Consider the following 24764-nt stretch of genomic DNA (forward strand, 5'->3'; position numbering starts at 1 on the left):
TTGATCTTCAGGACAACAAACACAAAGTGCACGTGAAAGTCCGTCAGTGCACGAGTTTCGTGCATCTAATAGTACTGCATTCCAAACAGCATTAATAAAAGCATATCTAAAGTAAAATATGGCGGGTGTAAGCACACACTGTCAAGCAATGCGCACGTGTCTAGCGTCTTTCACACCGAACGCAGAAAGCGTTGCGCTGTGAAACCCATTGGCGCGCAAGCCACTTCTCACAGCGCAAATTCTCACAAGCTCAGAAATATTCAGTAGGGCTGTTTGATTCCGAAAATTTTGGAATCGAGTCCGAGTCCGATTTCTTGTTCTGGAATCAGTGGGATTCGATTCCAAGATTCGATTCCTCACTGTTGTTTTTTTTAGATTGGAGGAACCTAATTTCGCCATCGCTGTAGGATATAAAAGCCTTAAAAAGTAACCTTTTCATAATATGAAGATTTGTTTTTATAATTTATGATACATTTCTGTATTTAAATCATTTTTATCTGCATTGCCCATGAAATTAGTCATAGCCCACAGCAGTGTACATGCGTTTATTGCATGAATGAAACAAGACCTGTGCAGTTCAGCTGAATGATGTTACTTCAACTGTATGCGCTGCACAAAATTAACAAACTGTACACTGAAACTAAAGAACATTAACAACAACTTTGATACAAGAGCTTGTGGTTTATCTGCCAGTCAGACGCTCACTCTATGCCACTTATCTGTGCTCTAGGTTTTCTTTCAGAATTATCACAGGCTGATAGAAAGGTTAAAAATAGCATTTTATTTAAGATGGAAATAGGATCAAGACCCTTGATGACGTCATGATCTATTCTGTTGTGCAGCGCTCATGTGGACAATATAAGCGAGTTCCACCGTAAAATAACTTCTGAATCATTTTTGAACTGATTCATTAAAACGATCTACCTGAAAGAACCTTTTCATGGAAACGAATCAGACTTTTAATCACTATTAGCGAGCAAGAGGCAAATGAATAAGTGCTTATTTGGAAAGCTGCATCCTCAAACTCAAAGTTCGGTTTAGTTTGTAGACATTGTACTAGAAATGCATCACTATCATTCAGTAGAATGTACGTACCTACACTACTACTACTACTACTACTACTACTACTACTACTACTACTACTTACTACTACTTACTACTACTACTTACTACTACTTACTACTACTACTACTACTACTGTTGAAAAATGAATAAAACTTTGTTACACAATATTTCTTCCATCTTTATTTGCCAAAAATAAAATTTAATTTTCATTAATTAAAAGATCGATTAATATTTTATGTCTTTATTTCATAACCAGAAAAAATTTCATAAGCCTGATGTAGAAATAAATAAAAGTTGTTTTATGCATTTAAATAAACATGCTTAAACAAATTTGGTAACAATAAGGTGTATTTTAAATGTATGTATAAACATAAGGTGAGAATAAAACGTTTCATAGGGCCCTAAACATAACTTAATTTTTGATAAATTTACTTTAAATTGTATAAGTTTCATTCTTTTAATTAATTAGACATCTTTTTTGATTTAATAAAATTAAATTTAACCATTAAAAAGGAGTCCAAAAAAAAAAATAAAATGGAATTTGGTAAATAAATAAATAAAAAAAAATACTTTGATATGTTTGCTATTTGCAGTGATTACGATTTACTAATTTTTTCACAGTGTAACGTTGTTTTGTGCTAAGGCAAAGTATCTGTCAAATGAACTAAAATCGAAAGCACAATATGACTTTGCTCACATGATGAGTTCATGATCCAGTGTTTTCAGAGTATCAGAAGAGGGATGAGTCAGGCCATAAACCTTTTTTCTTTGTTCAGTTTGCACACTGAACATGGGTTAACTTGGAGCTCTTATTTTTGAACTCTCAAAGTGCACCAGATTAATGACTTTAACTTTAACTTTAACTTTAAAACGTATCAGATTTTCTCCTGGGGGGGGGGCCCGGACCTCCCTAGAAGGATCCAGGTTCACCTACCTGTGTATAACAAAATGTTAGAGTATGATACGTACGTCATACATGCATCATACGTAAGATGTGAGCTCCTATCCACCACTACTAGCCCCTGATGTTTTGCCACCAGCCCCAGATGTTTTCAAATCCTAGAAACGCCCTTCTTAGTACAGACTCTTTTCATTCAATTTATTTTCGTGAATCGACGTTCAGCGACGTTTGATGACAGCAGCTGAGATATGCAGCCTTCATATGATGCAGCCGTTCGTTTGAGAGGTGCCCTTAAAAGCTTTGTTTGAACTGAAAACGGCTCTGAATGGGAGTCGATTCCCCCTAACGGAATCAATTCGAAGGTTTGGAATTGACTCTCGATTCCCAACGCCTCGGAATCGATTCTTTTTGGAATCCATTCCCAGCCCTAATATTCAGAATCGTTGAAGAGAGAATCGCGATGCATCGGAGAATCAATTTTTTATTTTTTAATAAATATTAAACCAATTTGAAAATCATAATAAAGCATAATGCTTTAGTGGATTCTATTCGATTAAATGAATATATGAGATGCCAGTTTAATTTATACGTTTTATTGACATCCGCATGTGTTTATGTATGTCTCGAGTGGCTCTGTTCGAAATAAATGCTGCTCCATATGAAATGTTATTATTTACATGTGTGGAGCGTGAATACATAATACATTATGTATTTTAACAGTTTTGTTCAGCAAAACCATATATTTACTTGCTTTTGATACTTTATTTGAACCAATTATTATTGCCTCATTGCCATTTATATATGCATTAAGTTATTTTAAAGGCTTTTATTACCGCAAAAAAAGAAAAAAAGATTCTTATTCAAATACTCGAGTAATTGTCAGAATAATCGACCGATTACTCGATTACCAAAATAATTGTTAGTGACAGCTCTAGATTAGATTGTGCAGTAATTAGTAAAAAACAGTTAGTCCGTTGTCCAGTCTGTTGGTGCCCTCTGTAGTCATTTGTTATAATGCTTAATGTCTGTCTGTTGTTTATAATACATTATGTATTTTCACAGTTTTGTTCAATAAAACCATACAAGTACTTGCTTTTGATATTTTATTTGAATGCATTATAGCAGCTTCATTGCTATATTTAAAGTAGTTTTAAAGGCTATTGTTTGCTTGGGTCTATTTTTATTACCACAAAAAAAAATTATAATTATCCGATTACTCGATTAATCATCAAAAATAATTGACTGATTACTTTATGACCAAAATAATCATCAGTGTCTGCTCTGTCTAGTCTGTCGTGTTTTTTTTTTTTTTTTTTTTTTTTTAAACAGCATATTTGAATATAACATTCTGTGGTTTTGGGGTCTCTTCAGTAAAGAGCTTTGCAAAATGAAATATTTACTTTATTGTGCATGAGATGCACTTCTTTGAAATTTGTATTCATTTGCTTTAAAGTGCAAGTGAAAGCCTGTATTCTAGTAGTGTTGCATTTAATGTTATTTAAAAGCAGTGAAATGAAACCAGTCCAGTTAATGAAGCTTTTTGTAAGTGGTTTTTCATGCTAAACTGCAGTACAGGTCTAGAATGAGTGTTGTACTACTACTGCACATGATATTAATTTGTCTGAAGCCACTGCAGATGTTTCTAGGGAATGAGGTGTGTGTGTTTGTTGCTTGTGCATTTTAGTGTGTAAGAGAGAGACTTGTATAATGACCTGAAAGAGCTCTGGGAAGTCACCCGGTTTGATGGGTCTTGCGAGTCTAATGAATAATGTAACGGATGTGCCGTGTAACTCCCACGCTTCTCTCCACTCTTTCACTGCTTTGGCCCCTTGTTATGCATTTCCCTCTATTTGTACGGTCTCTCTATTTCTGTCTGTTCGCTTCTTTTACCGTGTCTTGGCCCAGTCGTATCGACCTGCACTTGGGGTTTTATGTAGATTTCTGCTGTTACAGTGTGTTTGTGTCTGTAGGTTTCAGCTCAGCTCAGGTTCAAGCAAAAGGAAATGTGATAAGCAGACTATATCCGTTGCATTGTTTTTTTTTGTCTCTCTCTCTTTTTCTTTTTGGTTTACGTTACTCTTCACTGGGCCCCCTTTTTTTTTTTTTTTTTTTTTATTTTTTTTTTTTTTATCTCTTTACATCAGCCCAAACTGTATTCTGTGTGAGTAGCTTCTAAACAGCGATCAATCATGTAAACAATCATGTTGTTCACTGGAATTGTCAAGAAGCGACAGCACTGTTATGCAGTGTAACATGTTAAAGCCTCAACATCTCATATTCGGATTCGGCTTCTAAGAAATCTTCTAAGAACTGCATATTTGCATTTGTTTTGAAGTCCAGCCATTTTTAATTGTGTCAGTCCCTTTGACATTAATTTAGCCCTGCATTTCAGCATTGAACTGTAAATGTCTTTCTGCCTTTGCTTTTATCTCTAATACTTTCACCATGTAACACTTTAACTGTTCACTGATGTGAAAATCCTGCTGCACTCAGTCTCCCCTTTTCTGTGCTCTCCACACACACACATACTGGTTGTGTACTCTGAATGCTAATAAATGACGTTACTTTCTAAACAGTACTCAAATGAAAATATATTCTTAGGAAGTTAAAAAGTACTGCTGGGTTTTGAGTTTAATACTTTTTAGGCACCGCCCCAACTGAGTATCAAAAAACGTCTTGTGTTAATCCCATCAACGTCAGTGAGCCAATGAACACGCAGCATGCTTGATGCGCCTAAATCAAGTGCTGGTGATTGGCTCTGGTGAGGCATCAAGGAAAAACACTAGTTTACACTGGTTATGCTCAGAGACCCATAGATGTAACGCATGTTACGTGACCATTCACGCGCAATGCAGCTACAAAAGACAATTTATAAGATATATACTACAAGACTCACTTTAAACCACCATTGAGTGTTTAATAACTTCTGTTTGCTATCTATTGTGTGTTTTGGACATATATTGTTGCTGAAATATGCTATTTGTAGTAGGGCTGTCAGTAACGATTATTTTGGTAATTGAGTAATCTATCGATTATTCTTTCGATTAATCAGATAATAGGTCTATTTTTATTACTATACAAAAGATTAAGTCAACAATAGTCTTTAAAATGACTTAATATACATATGAAATGGCAATGAGGCAATAATAATTAGTTCAAATAAAGTATCAAAAACAAGTAATCGTATGTTTTTTTGTTTTTTGTTTTTTCTTAACAAAACTGTTAAAATGCATAATGTACAATACAGAACTAATGTACATTTCGCATTATAACAAATGACTGCATAGGGCGCCAACAGCCTGATGATTGTTTTTACACTTTACTTTGTGATCTAATCATTTTTAATACTGACTAAAACATTTCATTCAAATTTCCACTTAATATTTAATGTGGCCATTTCTTTATGATCGAAAAGCTACAGTCACTGTAATCTTCTTGAATATGTGGACATCAAAACACAAACTCAGAGTGAGGGTTTAAACTTATTTTGAAATTGCGATAAACAGTTAGCATATTGAGAAAGATAATCGGGGGTTCTCCTGTGTTTAAGGTTTATAAAAGATTTACCTTACAAATCTGATAAACTGGCACATGTTGCCAGATGAATGTTATAATAATCCCAAACAGATTTCATAAAACTCGTATCAAAAGCATCGTTCAGGAACCAGTATCAAAGTCAAGGTATCTGTACCCAGCCCTATTAAAACGTTTAAGATCAATTCTGAGAGGTTCATAAGAATTGCATAAGTGCAACACTTAAGAAAAAAAATTCCTTTTAAAATTAAGATGTCTAAAGAAAATATTGAACACCTCAGAGGACATTGACAGGCTTTGGTGTAATCAGATAAACAACACCTCAGTCTTTTTGCACTGTCTGTAGGTTGTAAGCCGCAAGCGTGCAAGCTGTTTGCATTATGATTTGCATGTTGTTGTTTTAAGCCTTCATCGGGGCACAACAAAAAGTGCTTCTATTGTAATTCTACTGAATGGGAAGACAATTGTTTGTATATATTCATAGTAGTGTGTCATTCACAATCTACACGTGCAATAAAGAGCTGCTTCATCGCTGACAAATGATAGATTTCACAGATTTGTCAATAATGTCAAGGAAAACGATTCTCTGGTCTGTATACACTTATCATCATCAGATATAGATTTATCAGTAATATTTTGCTCTGTCACAGCAGTATTTGACTTGCTAAAAAGAGTCTAAAAACACATGGTAACTGGCTGAACAGTTAATTAAGCCTTAGGGATTTTAAAAAAGTTAGATGTCCAACTATCCTTGCTATTACTTTAGTTCACAAGTTGAATTTGCGGATAACATCATGAAGATGTTAATTCAATACGTGATTGTTAGAATTTAATATCTATTCTACTGCCCAGATTGAGTTTGGTTGAGCGATGGAGAACAGAGTCAGGATCCTGGACCAATGAAATGAACACACACAAAAGTGCAATTCACTCAAAGGCATTTATTAAGAAAAGACTCCAACATTTATATGGTAAATATGGAGAAGTGAAAGATCAAACATCACATCCTTATAAGGAAGTACACCATGTCTTATGATTCTCTAGACTAGACTTGGGTCATGTCTGCTTTTCAGGTTAGTATGAGAGGGGCACAGGAGGTCAAGATTATTACAGTCTCACAATGGCCACTTTAAGACAGAATGTCTTACTCAAACACTCCTGTGCCTTGTATAAAACAATAAAACAATCATATCAGTTTTTAGTATTGTTACATCAGGATACACATGAATATGATTTATAATTGAATATATGTAATCATTTCTATGATTATAGCAAGGAAAAATCTAACTCTGGTTATACTTCATTTAGACTTTGTCTTCTGCATTCTGAATATACCCTTCAGGTTCTAACAGATACACACAAGTATAGCTACTCTACTCATCTTCATCTAATTCATAATCAGGTATTGGAATTGGAGGCGGTGGACGAGCAGTTAGCATAATTTGATAAGTTTCTCATGCTGTAATCAAAATAATAGTACACACAATAGAATTGTTGATACACTGAATTAGGCATGGAACAATCAATAACACAATAAGCATTAAAACAATGATCGGTATGACGGCGGTGAAAATCCAGGTTCCCCATCCACCCCAGAGTCTGTCCAGCCAGCTGGACCAGGAGTCATCCTTTATTGGCCCCGGGGATGGATTCCCTCATGTGAATTAGGATGTCTGTGATGTTATCTGAATTGTCTGGAATATAGAAACAACAAGATACCCCCAACATTTTACAAACTCCCCCTTTCTCAGAGGTCAAAAGATCAAGGACCAATCTGTTTTGGATAACTGCTTCTCTCATTTTCTTTAGCTCGTCAGTGATTAGCCTTAATGCATGAGCGGTATCATTCTCCAATTACAAAACCTGCCATGCTAGCCAATTGATTTTATTTAAAGCTATTGTTGTCCCTACTCCAATAAAGAATCCCAGTACGGACCATCCTATATTTTTCAATGATGTTTCACGCTTGTCTGTTTTGATGTCTGGTGGTGTTGCAGACACTTTGCCTCCACATGTAAGAATATCTATAAATCCAGATTTTCATTATAGACTACTCAGTGGGCTATCTGAGCAAAGAAGTCAGTCTGAGCTTTTGAATTTTAGATATTATAGGTGTACAATGTCCGTTTGAGCCTTTTTAAAAGCATTCATCTGACAGACACACAAAAACATACCGTCCTTTAGTTTCAACACAACACCTTATAAATGACCTTGTGAATCCTGTATAATAATGGGAGCATTTGAAGTCCCACAGTGAAATGTTTTGTTGAAGATGATGAACAAGAACTGCTCTGATTGCTACGACGGCGTTTTAGTGCCACCTTAAAAAAAAAATCTAAGATTACGAGATTAAACTCGTAATATTTCGAGAATAAAGTCGAAATGTTACGAGAATAAAGTCGAAATGTTACGAGAAAAAAGTCGAAATATTTCAAGAATAAAGTCGAACTATTTCGAGAAAAATCACAGAATTGCGAGAAACTATGGATGTGGAGGATCTGGTTAAGTCCTACTTTAGGTTAGGATTTAGCAATAAGGAAATTCTTTGTCTTTTGGCGCATCAGCACGGACTTATAATTAGTACAAGGACACTGCAGCGGTCATGTAGGAAACTTAATTTATTCAGAAGAAAAAATCAGACAGACATTGAGGAAATTGCCTCTTTTGTGCAGTCTGAAATGGCGACCAGTGGTCGACTCCACGGATATCGATGGTTACATCTGCGTGCTATTCGAAGAGAACATGTTGTTTCTCAAGAGACTTTAGCCGCTTTTCCACTATCGGGCCGAACCCTTCTCTTCGCTGAACCGTTCCGTTCCGTGCCGATCCGGGCCTGTCAGCACGGATACGGTTTCATTTTCCACTATGGTGCTGATAACGGAACTCTTTGGAATGTAAATACAAATGCGTTAGTCGTTGCCTTGGTAACGCAATTGTAATATAAACAGAGATATGGATGATGATCAGATATTTCTGTTTTTGGGACTTCGTTAAATAACAGAAAAAAAGGACACAACTACAAACAACGTATAAAAAATAAAATAAACAGAAGGCGACGACAGGTATAAGGTTACCAACAAATGCTGAGGGGATGTGCATGACAACGGAGACGGACAGCGTTCTATAACCGCTCGGCACGACAGTGGAAAAGCGGTTTATGAGGATGATGATCAATAAAGTAATCGATCCTGAAGGAGTTGAACACTGGCGCGCTCGACTTTATTCTCGAAATATTTCGACTTTATTCTCGAAATATTTCGACTTTATTCTCGAAATATTTCGACTTTTTTCTCGTAACATTTCGACTTTATTCTCGTAAGCTTTCGACTTTATTCTCGTGACATTTCGACTTTATTCTCGTAGTTTCGAGTTTATTCTCGAAATATTACGAGTTTAATCTCGTAATCTTAGATTATTATTATTATTTTTTTTTTAAGGTGGCACTAAAACGCCGTCGTAGATTGCTGCAGTGGTGCTGGCTGTAAATGAGATGAATCATTGCTGACTGTTAGTCTATCAGTTACTGGACAAATGTATCTCCCTTTAAAAGCAGCACTGATGAGGATTTTAGATTCCCTAATCCACTGATCTGTTGTTGGACGACTAGTCCAGATGTTGTTCTTTGAGAAGATGGCCACTGAGGGTTTATTTTCTTCCACCACATCTCGCCACACCAGTAAGATTATGTCTCAGCCAGTGCTGCAGTGTACTGAGGTCGGGGAATCCACTTCACTTTCTTTTTCAATCCAATCCTTTCTGGCAATGTGCACATCATAACAAAACCAAAACCACATGTCCTGTCTGTGTGTGTGTTTTAAGGAAGAGACTCATGAAGTCCAGAAAGGGTGATTCAAGTTTCTTCTCAAAAGACTGTTATCATCTCTAATTGTGGTTTTCTTTTGTCTTGCAGGGGCAGACAAGCTGTTTGAGGCTACATGGGTTCAAGGAAATAGGAACTACAGCGAGGTGTGTGAATTTATACTCTTATTTATGTATGTTTTTATTTTTAAAAAATGCTGTTTTTTCTGTAAGGGTTATATTTAGAGGTTAGCCTAAATTTATTTTAACTGAATATAAAATTTACACTCATTTAGATTGCAGAGTTTCAACATTAATTTTTAACCAATCATTGGACATAACGTGATGTGTATGTATACAGTTGAAGTCAAAAGTTTACATACACCTTGCAGAATGTGCAAAATGTTAATTATTTTACCAAAATAACAGGGATCATACAAAATGCATGTTACTTTTTATTTAGTACTGACACGAATAAGATATTTCACATAAGACATTTACGTATAGGTCACATGAGAAAATAATAGATGAATTTATAAGTGACACTGTTCAAATGTGTACACGCGCTTGCTTTTTTTTTGTTTTGTTTTTTGTTTTTTTTATAATACTTTTGTTACCTGAATGATCCACAGCTTGTTGTTGTTGTTGTTGTTGTTGTTTTTGTGATCGTTGTTCATAAGTCCCTTGTTTGTTTGGTTTTCAGCATTTTAGTGTATTAGAACACTGATTTGAACACTGATTTTGAGATCCATCTTTTCACATTGAGGACAACTGAGGGACTCATATGCAACGATTACAGAAGGTTCAAACACTCACTGATGCTCCAGGAAAGGAAAAACAATGCATTAAAGGAGAAGTCCACTTCCCAAACAAAGATTTGCGTATAATGTACTCGCCCCCTTGTCATCTATGATGTTCATTTCTTTCTTTCTTCAATCGTAAAGAAATTGTTTTTTTTAAGGAGAACATTTCAGCATTTTTCTCCGTAATAATGGACTGCTATGGTGCCCCGATTTTGATCTTCCAAAATGCAGTTTAAATGCGGCTTCAAACGATCCCAAATGCGGTTGTAAATGATCCCAGCCGAGGAAGAAGGGTCTTGTCTAGCGAAACGATTGGTTATTTTTATTTTAAAAAAATACAATTTAAATACTTTTTAATCTCGAACACTCATCTTGCCTTGCTCTCCATGAACTCTGTGTATTCTGGCTCAAGACAATTAGGGTATGTCAAAAAACTCCAATCGTATTTTCTCCCTCAACTTCAAAAATCATTTCAAACTCATCCTACATTGCTGCAGAAGTACCAACAGAGTCTTTGCAAAGTGAACATGCAAAGATCATCAAACAACCTTAACAAAAAAGGTAAAACAGCAATATAGGATGATTTTAAAATTGAGGGCAAATATGAGATGGGAGTTTTTCGACATACCCTAACTGTCATGACCCGGAACAAAAACAGTCCAGGCCGAGTAAGTCAAGACGAGCGCTTGACATTTAAAAAGTATATAAATTGTATTATTTTTATGAAAATAACCGAACGTTACGCTAGATAAAACCCTTCTACCTCAGCTGGGATCGTTTACAACCGCATTTGGGATCGTTTGAAGCCGCATTTAAAGTGCATTTTGAAAGTTCAAAATTGGGGCACCATATCAGTCCATTATATGGAAAAAAAAATGCTGAAATGTTTTCCTCAAACGTAGTTTCTTTATGACTAAAGAAAGAAAGACATGAACATCTTGGATGACATAGGGGTTAGTACATTATATGTGAATCTTTGTTTTGGAAGCGGATCTTTAAGAGCCAGGGGGTGAAAACTTTTGAATAGAATGAAGATGTGTACATTTCTCTTATTTTCCTAAATATCATATATATTTTTTTCATTTAGTACTGCCCTTCAGAAGCTATAGAGGATACTTGCATGTTTCCCAGAAGACAAAATAAGTTAAATTTACCCTGATCTTCAAATTTTTAAACTTTTCACCCCCCCGGCTTTTAATGCATTGCATTTCCTTCTGGAGCATCAGTGGGTGTTTGTTTCAACCTTCTGTGATAGTTGCATATGAGTCCCTCAGTTGTCCTCGGTGTGAAAAGATGGATCTCAAAATCATACAGTCATTAGAGAGGGTTCAAATAAACAAAAATAACTGTTCACGACAAACAAGGGAGTCATGAACAACTAGGGGAAAAAAAAAAAAGAATCACAGCTTAAAAAAAAAAAAAAAAAAACAGCTGTGGATTATTCAGGTAACAGGTGGGTAATTTTTATAAATTCAGCTATTATTTTCTCATGTGGACTATATGTAAATGTTTTAATGTGAAGTATCTTATTTGTAAAAAAAAAAAAAAACATGCATTTTGTATGATACCTCTTATTTTGGTAAAATAATTAACGTTTCACAGATTCTGCAAGGTGTACATAACCTTTTCACTTCAACTGCATTTCAATCACGCATAAATACGTAATACATATACATAGTTTAACTATTTACATGTCTTTGATTTGTAAACAGTCATATTTTAAAAGTGCATTTATTTAAATGGCTTAGAATCAGCATAAATCTGTTCCCTGTAAATTACATTTATTCAATTAAAAAAACATGGTTACAATATGATTAGATGTGGAACAAGCAACTCTCATTTAGTTAAAATGTTTCAAATGTTTCTTTTATTGATACTACTTATCTAAACCAGGTTGTATATTCAAATGAAGTGTATTAGTACCATTACAAAAATCTTACCTGTTTTTCTTACTGGCAAACATGTATCACTGGTTTCCACAAAGTGTTACAGTTTCTTTTTTCCACAAATAGACAATAGAAAGTGTTATGACAGCAGGTGTTCTCATGTCTAATTTGAGATCTGCATTTCCAGAATAGTGAAACGATACAGATAACTAACGGTGTCTCACAAGTGGTCTCAGGGGGCCTGTTTTTTTCCTGTTTTTGACACAATTGGTTACTGTATAGGTTACTGTGTCAGTTCTATGCAGCATGTGTCAAGTGTGTACTTTAAACTACACTGTGGTTTTTCGATGAGTAAAAATAGTCTCCAGACCAAATATCTGCATCAGCCGAGGAATAACTCGCATATGCGCAGGGTGTGCTAGCGATTAGATCAGAAGTTTTGCCTGAATGATTGGTAGATTTACTGTTTTGAGAATGCACATACAGGACGTGTTCGGTGTGTGATAGAGTAATAAAGAGTGGTAGCACGTGCAGTGGCGGCAGCATCAGCGTTCCCTGGGTCCTACGTTGCCGTTGTGTTTTTTTTTTTTTTATTGCGTAGGGGGTGCTGTTGGCCTACTTTTTAATAAAATGAAAGTAAAAAGCACAAATAACATTTAGACCGTGTTTCTGAATAAAGCAGTAATTGATGTCATAAATCATGAATGTGTTTTGATTTTGAAGGTCAGAAGCTATAGCTTAGTGAAGAGTGTGGACAGTCTTCAAGCAGGAATAAGCTACAGTGGTGATATTCATACTGCATATGCTCTGTTAGCCCCTCATCCTTCCTGCAGAGATCAGCCACATGTGACCATTCCTTCTACAAAAAAAAAATGATTTTCATGGTAAAAAAGTATTTATTTATTTTTAAGGATCAGTTTTTTAGTCATAGTGTCTAAGTTGTTTGCATGTTGCATTGTAAAAACATAACATTTTAATCTGCATTTTCTGAGCTTCTAATAGGCATAGGTAGCGTGTCTCAATGATATTGTGTCAAGCTAATATACTGCGTAATACATGTTGTTGCAACCGTCCCAACATGCTGTCCCATCCTGAAACAAAATTAATTTAAAAGCTTGCCATAACGTTACATAATTGTAATTTATGGATTATTGAACCCCTTTCAATAGTTAGGTATTTCTCATTTTTATTAAGTAAATGGGTTAAAAATCAACTTGTTACTTGAGAATGTTTTTCAATTTACTATTCTTTGGTTTTACGCAGCCAGTTTACCTTATTGAAGACCCTGTCTGTGCACCAATAAAATAAAGAAATTGCAAAATATTTAAGTTATTTATTTACATTTTAATAAATGTTGCAGCTGTCCCCTCTTGTTGCAACATTCCACTTTGTCTGTTCAAGTGTAAATTGTACGTATATTATCATATGTACACATTGCAGCTGACAGATGTGGCCTTATTGTATTCAAATGTTGGCTTGGTCTCTGAGAAACTAAAGGAAATGCAAAGTGTTGCAACTGTACCCACTCTCCTCTGCATTAATTAAAAATCACAAACATGATACTTAGTATACTGATTTATTCATTAATGGTATAGTTTTTAAACAAATTATGAGCTCTAAAAGATTTAGACCTGCAGTTCTCAATTCCAGTCCTCACGCCCCACCGCTCTGCATATTTTGCATGTCTCCCTTAATTGACGCACCTGATTCTGATAACCAGCTTGTTAGAATTGAGTTCTGTGTATGAACTGTGTTCCGATTGGCATGGTCCCTACACAGTATTCATTGTTCTCTACTCCCTGAGCATGGGAAATCCGTTTAAGTTTACTTCACTTCGGAACATTAATTCACAAATTTGCGCTACGCCACCGCCTGCAGCATCTTTACAGTTAGAGAAGTGTGAAGTGTGACAAATGCATCTGTAAATTACAATTTCAATTCATGTTTCACACATTGTAATGACCTTTAAATGGGACATATACGCTCGCTTCGAACTGGAATCATGGCTTCGAACTGAAAATCCTATGTTGTCCACTTCGCAGAGCACTTGTGTTCGAATAGAACAAATGTTGTATGTGATAAGAGATACATACGAAATATGCAGAGCAGTGGGGCGCGAGGACTGGAATCAAGAACAGCTAAATAAAATATTTTTATTTTTATTTTAATTTTAATTTTAATTTTAATTTTAATTTTTAATTTTTAATTTTAATTTTAATTTTTTTTATTTTTGTGTCGTGTCGTTCCAAACCCAGAAGACCCTCATTCATATTTGGAACATAAATTAAGATATTTTTGATGAAATCCGAGAGCTTTCTGACCCTGTAAGAGAGAAAATTGTTGAATGAAGTCATATTTTTTGATATTGTGTTTTCTTCGCACATGAAAGTTATTCTCGTAGCTTCATAACATTACGGTTGAACCACTGATGTCACATGGACTATTTTGTTGATGTTCTTACTACCTTTGTGGGCCTTGAACAGGGCAGTTGCGTTGCTGTCTATGCAGGGTCAGAAAGCTCTCGGATTTCATAAAAAACATCTTAAGTGGGTGTCTTTAAAGATGAACAAAGGTCTTACAGGCTTGGAAGAACACGAGGGTGAGTAATTAATGACAGAATTTTAATTTTGGGGTGAACTGTCCCTTTAAAACGAGTAATTTTAGGCTTAATATGTGGTTATGTAATGTCCTAATTTTGCTGTAGGAAATCAGCAATCAAATTAGAAAAAAATGTGTAAGAATATTGTACTGGTCAACTCTGATTTCTTTTCAAAGCTATTGATCTATAGCTGAAATTTTGGAACTTGCTATATCGCAAGAATCTTTCTTCTGAAATGAGGCTATGAGGTTAACCAGTCCTGTCCTGTTGTAGGCCTCCTGCTGACCCTTCTCCAGTTGGGTCTGGAGCGCAGTGGCGTGCGGCCGAGAGGACTTCTGAAAGATGAAGTCCAGTCTGAAACAGTGGCGGCGGCTCGCCCTCGGCCTCATGCTGGTCTGGGTGCTGGTGTTCCTTGCGCTCCTCTCCTACTTCATGGAGTCACGAGTGGATGACCCGCACTCGGCGGCCGCCCTCTCCTACACGGACACGCGCCGCCTGACCTCGCTGCAGGGCAACCCTCGCACCATAATGGCCACCCATTTGGGGCTTGCCACTTCCTCCACCCCCTCCGCCTCCAGCAACACCCAACAGGAACAAAGCCAGGAGGAAAACCCCAGTGCCGACCCCCAGCCCAGTCCGCTTAGCCAGGAGGCCTACCCCTATCCCGACCTTCAGAGCCTGGCAGCCTGGTCTGCATTCGGCACCCAAGATGTAGGCTCCAGATCGGCCGCAGTGAGTCGCAACCGCGAGAGACAAGAGTATAACCAGGATTCACCTCAACAGGATGAGGAAGAGGACGAGGAAGAGGTGGTGGGAGGGGAAGAGGAAGATGAGGAGGAGGGAGACGACGGCAGGAGGAGGACGACTAGACGGGTGGCTAGGCGTGATGACTCTGATCCGGATGAGTACTATGTTCCCAGGTCGAAATCCATAGTGCACGGTTTGTGGAAAGGGAGTTTGTCCGTGGGCATGCTCACTCCTCGTTTGCAGAGGGCTGTGAAAGACTACCTGAATAATAACAAACATGGCGTGGCCTACAGGGGGCACCGAAAAGCGCAACAGAGTGGCAAGCAGGTGTTGTGTGAACTGAAGAAGGGGGAAAAGGTTCGAACTTTGGATGGGGCTGAGATGCCTTTCTCCAATTTAGGCTGGCAGAAGATTGTACCTACCTTACCTTTAAGCCAGCTGTACAGGCCAGGCTTCCAGACTTGCGCTGTGGTCACCTCTGCCGGAGCCATGCTTCACTCGGGACTTGGCAAGGAAATTGGTGAGTTTAAGTTAAAAATAAATTTAAGATTTTAAGTTGGGAAACCCCTCTACAATAATAAAAAAAAAACCTTAATCTTTTTAATACAGTAGCTGTTACCTGAACCTAATTCTCAGAAAATATTTGAGTGACTTATTCATATGCATGCACTATATAATTATCATCTTAAGACTTAAGACTATATAATTATCTGTATACTTGAAAAACTAATATTGTAAGCAGTATGGTGAGGCATAACCGACTAATCAATATAAATAATAATAATAATAATAATAATAATAATAATAATAATAATAATAATAATAATAATAATAATAATAATAATAATAAATTTATTTAAAATAATACTTTTATTTGAGAATAAACAATTCTTATTTATTTATTAATTCATTCATTTTATTAATTTATTCATTTTATGTTAATATAATTATGATTTTACGCCTTTTTTAATACTTCCTGTTATTATGCATGTTTAGTCGTTGTTGTTGTTGTTGTTGTTGTGGTTGTTGTGGTTGTTGTGGTTGTTGTGGTTGTTGTGGTTGGTGTGGGTGTGGTTGTGGGTGTGGTTGTGGTTGTGGTTGTGGTTGGTTGGTTTGTTATTATTATTTATTTATTTATTTATTTTGTGTAAAGCACATTTGAGAAGCTTGCTTTAAGGGGACTATTAAATTAAATTTACAAAACTAATATTGTAACCACTATAGTACAGCCTAACTGACAAAATAATCAAAATAATAATAATATTATTATTATTATTATTATTATTATAAAATGTGAATATTAATTTTTATTTTGAATACATTTTCTTTTAGAATAAAACATATTAAATAATATTTATTTAAATTAAAAAAAAAATTAAATCATAATTTTTGGTGGTTTGTGCATGTTTAGTCTTGTTTTAATGTATTTTTTTATGCATGTGTAGTGCACATTTGAGAAGCTTGATTTAAAGGCACTGTTAAATTACAAAAACTAATATTGTAATCAGTATAGTACAGCATAACCAACTAATCAAAATAATGTTGTTATTGTTGTTGTTGTTATTGTTATTGTTGTTAATAATAATAATAATAATAATAATAATAATAATAATAATAATAATAATATTTAAAGTAATGTAAACAAATAAATTATTATAAAATGTTTCTTTTAGAATAAAAATATTTATTTATTTGTTTTAAATATTTGTTTTAGAATAAACAATTATAAAAAAATATTTTTTATTATTTATTCAAAAATATTAAAATAATTATTCTAAGACTTAAGTTTTTTTTTTTTTTTTTTTTTTTTTTTTTTTGGACAGTTTATACTTCATGTTGTTATGTTAGTTTAGTTTACTTTAAAGACACTATTAAATTAAATTTACGAAAACTAATACTGTAACCAGTATGGTACAGCATAACCGACTAATCAAAATAATAATAATAATAATAATAATAATGATAATAATGATAATAATAATTTAATTTATAAAAAATTATTATTTTTGGATAATGTACGTTTACATTTAAGTTCTTTTGCCATCAATCCTTAATCCTTAAAAATAATTTAATAAACCTGCCAAATCTCAAAACAAATATGCATTTGAAATATTTTGTATGTTTTAATGCATATACAGTACTTTGATGTTATGGTGCCTTGTTTCACTTGTTTCACTTTTTTTTTTTTTTTTTTTTTTTTTTTTTAATTTATTTATTCATTTCATTTTCTAATACAGAATACTTAATCTCATGTCTGCCTTTTATGTTATCTTCCATAAAGTAATAATGGAAATAATTATCAGCTTATCGGTATTGTAGAGATTTTTAATAATGATTTATCCCTACTTACTGGTTTTATAAAATGGTGGACCAGAATAATCAATTTTTTTATTTTTTATTTTTTTTTGTAGTAATATAGGTCATCAGCCTGACTGTCGGCTGTTTATGGTTGCCAAGTATTAGACTGTTTTGGATGTGACTCATCCAGTGAGATTTCAGAGTCATAACTATTGCTTTCAAATGGAAAATGTCAATGACTTAATATTTTCTTATGACTTGTTTTTTGTTTTTTGTTTTTATTAATGCTTCAGAATCCCAATTTCTAGTTAACCACTAGTTCAAAACCAGCTGTCCTCATTTAGCCTTTTCAGAAGAGTCTCCTGAAAGAAGTGAAAACGGCCTGTAAAGAGAGGCCTTGTTTTGGTTGGGTTTAGGAACCGTTCTCTCTCTCGTTCTCTTCACTTGTGGTTTTTTGTTTCCGTGGTGATGCCAGTTTCTCTGAAAGGGTCAGTGGGATACTGATGCCCTTTACGGTTACATAATCACGAGTATCACAGTGAACACAAAGAGCCCAGATTCTTCCAGCTTTGGCATCTATGGTGGCAGAGCGGTAGTGGGCACAGAAGAAGGGTTTCCATGGCGACGGCACAGCTTTTGTTGTTTCTCAGGATAATGGTGACTGTGCCGTCTCATGAAGGCATTTGGTGGTGATGAGACAAATAGTTTCAAAGTCATTTGCAGCCTAGATGCCTTCTAACCATCTTTTCAATCATGATTCTAATTACATTTGTACTTGTACTCAAAGGCTTCCTCTCTTTCTCTTGTGCTTCATAATTGCACTAAATATCACTAAATTTCCCTATGGAGCAATTTTCTTTCCTCCAATTTTATTGCTACTTTGTTGCTATTATTATGATAGAGCTAGTAGCATTTCTGCATATTATTAGTTTATTGTTGATATTAAGGTGAGAGATAACTGTAGCTCCTATTGTTGTTATTCTGCCAGGTCTGGATTCTGATAGAGAACAGATATAAAGGGGTATGTTTCTTCATGGGAACAGATTTGGAGAAATTTAGCATTACAACACTTGCTCACCAATGGATCCTCTGCAGTGAATGGGTGCCGTCAGAATGAGAGTCCAAACAGGTCTCACTAATGATTATTTTGGTCATTGGTTGATTATTGTGACAATTAATCGAGTAATTGGATTTATTTATTTATTTATTTTTGTGGTAATAAAACTAGACCTAATAGCCTTGAAGTATGCACTGTTTTCTTTCTTTTTCTGAAATTAATCTTGATTAATTCCATCTGACATTAAAGTTTTTAATTATACCTTTATATATGCAATTTCACATTCAATCTTCAGTATTAATGTAAAAACAACAAAGAACGTATATTTTTCATATTTTTTTTTTTTTTTTTTTTTTTATGACTGAAGGCAAGTATCACTGATTCCAATTGGTGTCTGAATTCTTTCCCCCTAACATTTAACCATTGACTATAGTCATTCAACATTACAGTGTATTTCTGAGCTATCGCTTTAACATTTATTAGACTTAAAAAAAAAAAAAAAAAAAAAAAAAACTTCTAATTTAAGTAAACTTTAAACAATCTTTACATAAACCCCATGATAATATATGTCATACATGTCAAGTCACCTGTGCCTTTCATCAAGAAAATAAATCCAAATTTAACAAAGTCATCAAACACTAAATTCTAAATGAAATAAAGATAAAGCTTAAAATTTCAGAAGTTATTGATTTCCTCTTTTTAATTTTGTTCTTTGATTAACAGACATCTCCGTAGCTGGTTATTAGGATATCAAACTTGACGCGGATCTGATCATGCTTTAAATATACACTGCCCTCCAATAGTTTGGAAACGCCCTAGAAATTTGTCAATTTTGCACTGATAAGGGAGAACACAAACTACAAAAACATTTTATTACATAGTTTATATTTTATTACAAACAGTTTATACATAGAAAAAACGTTCGATTCATCAAAATATCCAGCATTAGCAGCTATTACAGCTCTGCATAATCTGGGCCTAAATTCATTGTATTCTAAACATAATTGGCAAACAATTGTTGAAACTATTAAGGTGTGCTGACCCAAAAAAACTTTTAAAAACCTGGGCCAAGTTTAAACCAGTAACCAGGCATCACAGCTGGCAAAGGGGCATGTCTTGACATTGACGTGTATATATTGCCATTATAATGTAATCAAAATGAAAATTATTATTGCTGGTCTTCAATGATAATGTCAAGTTACTTTAATGTATTTGCACCAAAAAATAAGGATTTATGCTGATATTATCCAAAACCAAACTTTGCCAGGGGTGTTTCCAAACTTTTGGAGGGCAGTGTAACTTATAAATAATAAATACACGCGCAGTGTTAAGGCAGCTTTAATTGCCTTTTACAGTAGCGCCCCCCAGAAACTTGTGGATAAGATTAGTTTTTACTGACACGTGGCCTGACAGCATCTTACCTGACCACAGTTCACTGTTGTTGTGAGGCTTCACTGCTGAGGTGAAGCTGTAGCGCACATGTCTGAAACGTCTCCCGTTAACGCGCTAATTTTGACACCACTACTTAAAATACATATATAATAACAATGAGGCAATAATAATTAGTTCATATGAAGTATCAAAAGCAAGTAATCATATGGTTTTATTGAACAAAACTGTTAAAATGCATGTATAATGTATTATAAACAATAGAGCTAATGTACATTATGCATTATAACAAATGACTGCAGAGATGCCAACGGCCTGATGATTGTTGTTGCACTTTGCTAACAATCTAATCCTTGTGTAATATTGACTAAATAACATTTAATTCAAATGTCCACTTAATCTTTAATATTTGGCCGTTTCTTTACAGAAATGCTGCAGCCACTGTAATTTCTTGAATATGTGTGGACATCAAAACGTGTAAACTCAAGAGTGAGGGTTTGGGCTTTTTTGAAATCGTGATGAACAGTTAGCATATTGATAAAATATATTGATGTATCTCCTGTGTTTGCACAGGTTTATAAATGATTTACCTTACAAATCTGATGAAATAGTGCTCCCAGATGAATGTTATAATAAACCCAAACTCATAGCAATATGCAGAGATGGAGTTTGAGATGCTCCTCGCATGTAAATGATAACATGGAGCAGAATTTACTGTGGATGAAGCCGCTCTGAGGCGCATGTAACATTACGTAACCTACACGCAGGTAAATAAAGCGAATATATTTATTTAATTGAATCGTAGCGCTTGTGAATTCACAATAGCACTATGCCTATGGTTTTTAAATGGCATTATTATGTCATGCAGCCTTGGAAAACGCTCTAATAATGCGTTTCATGGATTCTCGCAATTGGGCTGCACTACTTCAGGTATTTTGCTGGTTAGTCGACACGGGCAAATTGACCATATGCACAGAGCGTTCTTTAGAACTTCCGCATAATGATAAGCCAGCTCATAAACAGAGATGGCAGAAGTGCACACATCCTTCACTCAAGTAGAAGTGCAGATACTCCGGTTTAAATATACTCTGGTAAAAGCAGAAGTACTGACTACACTTTTTTTACTCAAGTTAAAGTAAAGAAGTATGAGCTCTGACATGTACTTAAGTAAAAATTACCCATAAGTACTGCCTGTTTTAGTGTCACACTGGTAACTGGACCTCAAGTCATATTGACACATTAATACAAAATAACTTGCATTTAAAATTTTGTTATCTTATGAATGTATCAAGGCTGAACAACCACCATGAATAGGGCAGAACTGGGTCAAAATTTCAGGCTGGTGAAATCTCACACTCATCCAGACCATCCCATTCACCCACAAATTCTGAAACCGCATTTTTTTTGTATGGCCGTCACATTTAAAAAAGGTTTAAAACCTAATAATTAAACAAAATAGTTAAAGGTTCTCTCTTGAACTGCACCTTTATTTCCATTTTCCATGAACTTTCTCTCTCTTTTTTTCCCCCATTAATTTTCTTGTACCTGTCCCTTTTTCCCATCAGCCATCTACTGTTATGAACAGAACAGGTCTCCATCTTCTTGCAAAACAACCTCCTCACTGTATTCTGTTTGCAATAACATAGCTTTATTTTAGTTCAATTTAAAGTATCACATTATAACCATGTGTTGTTTTATTGTAAAATTACTTAAATACTATAGATTTAGTAAAACTATATTTTCTAAATTGGCTAAATGTCAAAAATAGTGCAAAAATAATTACTATGACAATTTCCTTACATAAAAATTCTTATTCTAAACATGATTTTGGTTTTAATTTTCGTAAGGGATGTGCTATCTATTCTAGCTCCCTCTAAACGTATTATGAAATGATCTCTTATAACATTTGTTTGCTAAATTACTACTGTAACTTTACGGTAGATGATGTCCTTTTGCATACAGTATTTTGAGTAATTGTAATTTAGTTTAGTTTACTGTATTATGAATTCTCTGGCTGCTACTGCTAAGAGTTGCTAGCACTTAACTAAGTAAACGAAGACAAAACTACAGTAGCCGATTTACAGATTAAACTGATCTGCGCTTGAAGTCCTGGTTAATAGGTTTGCCTCTCAGATCAATTCTATTCTCGAGTCTCTCGCATGGATTACTCTGATAGAAACGCGGAGCACGCGCGCGACCCGAATAGACCAATTTCGAGTAGACGTTACAGTGACGTCATTTGCAGCTGCGCGCGCATAGTGGTTGCAGAAAAACACTGGTAGCAAGTGGAGGTAAACGGGTAAAATCCATGGAATAAGAGAAAAAAAATTGTGCCTTTTGATGTCAAAATTGAAATGCAAATAATTTTTATACAATACTATAGTCAAAGACGCCATTTGAAGCTAAACGCAGACATTTAAACCTGACACACTATGAATGAAAACTGCTATGATTACTTTTAAAGCATAAATTTGATTTAAACAATAGGTCTACATAATATTCACATATGCTGTTCATAGGTGATGTACTGTGTTAGCCCTACAGTTACAGCATGAAATATTATTTAAACCTATTACTATTAACATTTTTACATAACATTTTTTTATTTTCTCACAATTCTGATTTTTCTTTCTCACAAATGCAAGTTTATATATTCCTAATTCGGTCTTTATAACTCGATTTAACAAAACTAGTGAATTTGTTAATTCTGAGAGGGAAAAAGCAGTAGTGTGGGATATAAACTCTGAGCCGAGGAGAAAAGAGAGAATGACGAGTTGTTTTTCCTCTAGAGTTGTGGGATATAACCTCGGAATTGCGAAAATAAAGTCAGAATTTTTAAATATAAAATCAAATTTACCTTGTTTATTCTTTTATTCCGTGGCTCCATAGACTGCCACTTGAACCGCCCATAAAAAAACGTCATGCCTGTTTTGGGTCTACAAGACTGTCCCACTATCTGATGTCAATTTCATTGAATAACATTGCTCATGGCTGGGTGACAAGCTGTTTGTAATATGCGAATAACATTTAGAAAATGACATCTAATCAATCAATTAAATCTAAGTATTTTGTGCCGTATCCTTGTAATTCTCTAGCTGTAAAGGCTATCCCTCCCGGTTTTCCGCAACCATGCTGTGCACGCACCCCATATGTTTACAAACAGATAATTGGTCTATAGCGTTGCCAGTACAAACTAACGGATTCATGATTTAGAGATTCGTAATCAAATGGTGATCCACCAAATGCAGATTGTAAGTAATGAGCCTGGTTTGAAAATGTAGGTAGTAGAAAGTACAGATATTTGTGTAAAAATGTAAGGAGTAAAAGTAAAAAATAGTCAGTAAAGTAAATAAATAGTGATGTAAAGTACTGATACCAGAAAAATCTACAGTAAGGAAGTTACGTAATTTTTTTTACACCTGCGTTTGTCATTTTTGAAATGGTATACATGGACGTTTGGTCCTCTTAGACAAACAACTTTTCTTTGAATTGTGAATGGATTATGTAGGAAAACGAGCAAAGGACACTCCTATTAGGACACATTACAGTTGACCGGAAATGACTGATCTGGCTTGTCTAAAACAAAGAAATAATCCATGCATATGGTCAATTGGAGTTGAGGATAAAAATCGAGTGCTTGAATTGAATCGAGGAATCGTGTCAGCCCTAGACTGCAGTCCATCATTTAACATTTTGTTAAGTGAAAAGCTGTGTATCTACATAACAGTCTTCAAGGTTGCAGGTTTGGATCTTTGTTGTTCATGTCTTTACATTATGTTGGCCGTTTAGTGGCTAAATGTTGGGGGGGCAGGGTTTGAAAGTCACCTAAGAGCTCAGTCTTTCAAATCCACTAATGCGCTCTGTCGTAAAATCAGCCAGGTGTGCCAAGACCAAACAAATCATTATAGTGTTCATGTCACTGATGTACTGCACCCTGTAATAGCTGCATGCAGCTGTATTGATCAAACTGCTTGTTACAGTTATATAGTAGCAGTATTATTTCACACACAATATATAAGTATGTCTCGCATTGTTTTTCCTTAAATTTTAATTTAAGCTGAGGCCAGTTTTGATCAGGCTCTCTTTCTCCACAGCCCCTTTAGCCTGTCTATTAAATTCAGCTTGTCTTGTCTAAACATTTCCCATCAGCCGTGCCAACCTAGTGTGCCCTCCAAATATACTCAAGGACGAGCCAAAGAGCCAGCAAATCCACAGCACAGCCAAGAGCAGATCTGCCAGAGCTCTCCATGAGAAGCCTGTCTCCGGCTCAGCTCATCTAAACCTTATTATTTCCCCGAACATTCATCTATGCATTGAAAAGAAAAAAAAAAAATCCCAGCCATTGGGTTTGAGTTTTCTCACAATGTTTTATTTGGGAAATGCCAGTCTGTTATTAGCACACTAGTTTGTTGTTTATCACATTGGATATTTCTAGAGAGATTCCAGCTTTGATTCACATTACCACAGCTATCATATGCAATGCTGTGCAATCTCTCAGCTGGTGTGTTTTTTTTTTTTTTTTTTTTTTTTTTGGCTCTAAATGTGTCTACCATCCTAGTCTCAGACAAAACGCCTACGGACACCCACAGTCCGTTTGCTGAATGTCTGATGCATATTGCTCACCAAAATGGAAAGCATTTTCTCTTTCCTGCAAACTAATGTGGTTGACTTTCCTTACGCAACTTAT

The 24764-nt window shown here is 35.1% G+C and overlaps 1 protein-coding gene across 3 annotated transcripts in view; it reads left to right on the forward strand.

The window, feature by feature from the left end:
- Positions 1-24764, forward strand: part of st6gal2a (ST6 beta-galactosamide alpha-2,6-sialyltranferase 2a) — an 82795-nt gene that overhangs the window by 33145 nt on the left and 24886 nt on the right. For all 3 annotated transcript variants that reach the window (XM_051118479.1, XM_051118481.1, XM_051118480.1), the window contains exons 2-3: positions 9411-9466; positions 14860-15853. In XM_051118479.1, the coding sequence (XP_050974436.1) occupies positions 14929-15853 (925 nt within the window). In that variant the 5' untranslated portion in view covers positions 9411-9466; positions 14860-14928. The remainder of the gene's footprint in view (positions 1-9410; positions 9467-14859; positions 15854-24764) is intronic.

This window comes from Labeo rohita, chromosome 9, assembly GCF_022985175.1.
Source record: "Labeo rohita strain BAU-BD-2019 chromosome 9, IGBB_LRoh.1.0, whole genome shotgun sequence".
Lineage (NCBI taxonomy): Eukaryota > Metazoa > Chordata > Actinopteri > Cypriniformes > Cyprinidae > Labeo > Labeo rohita.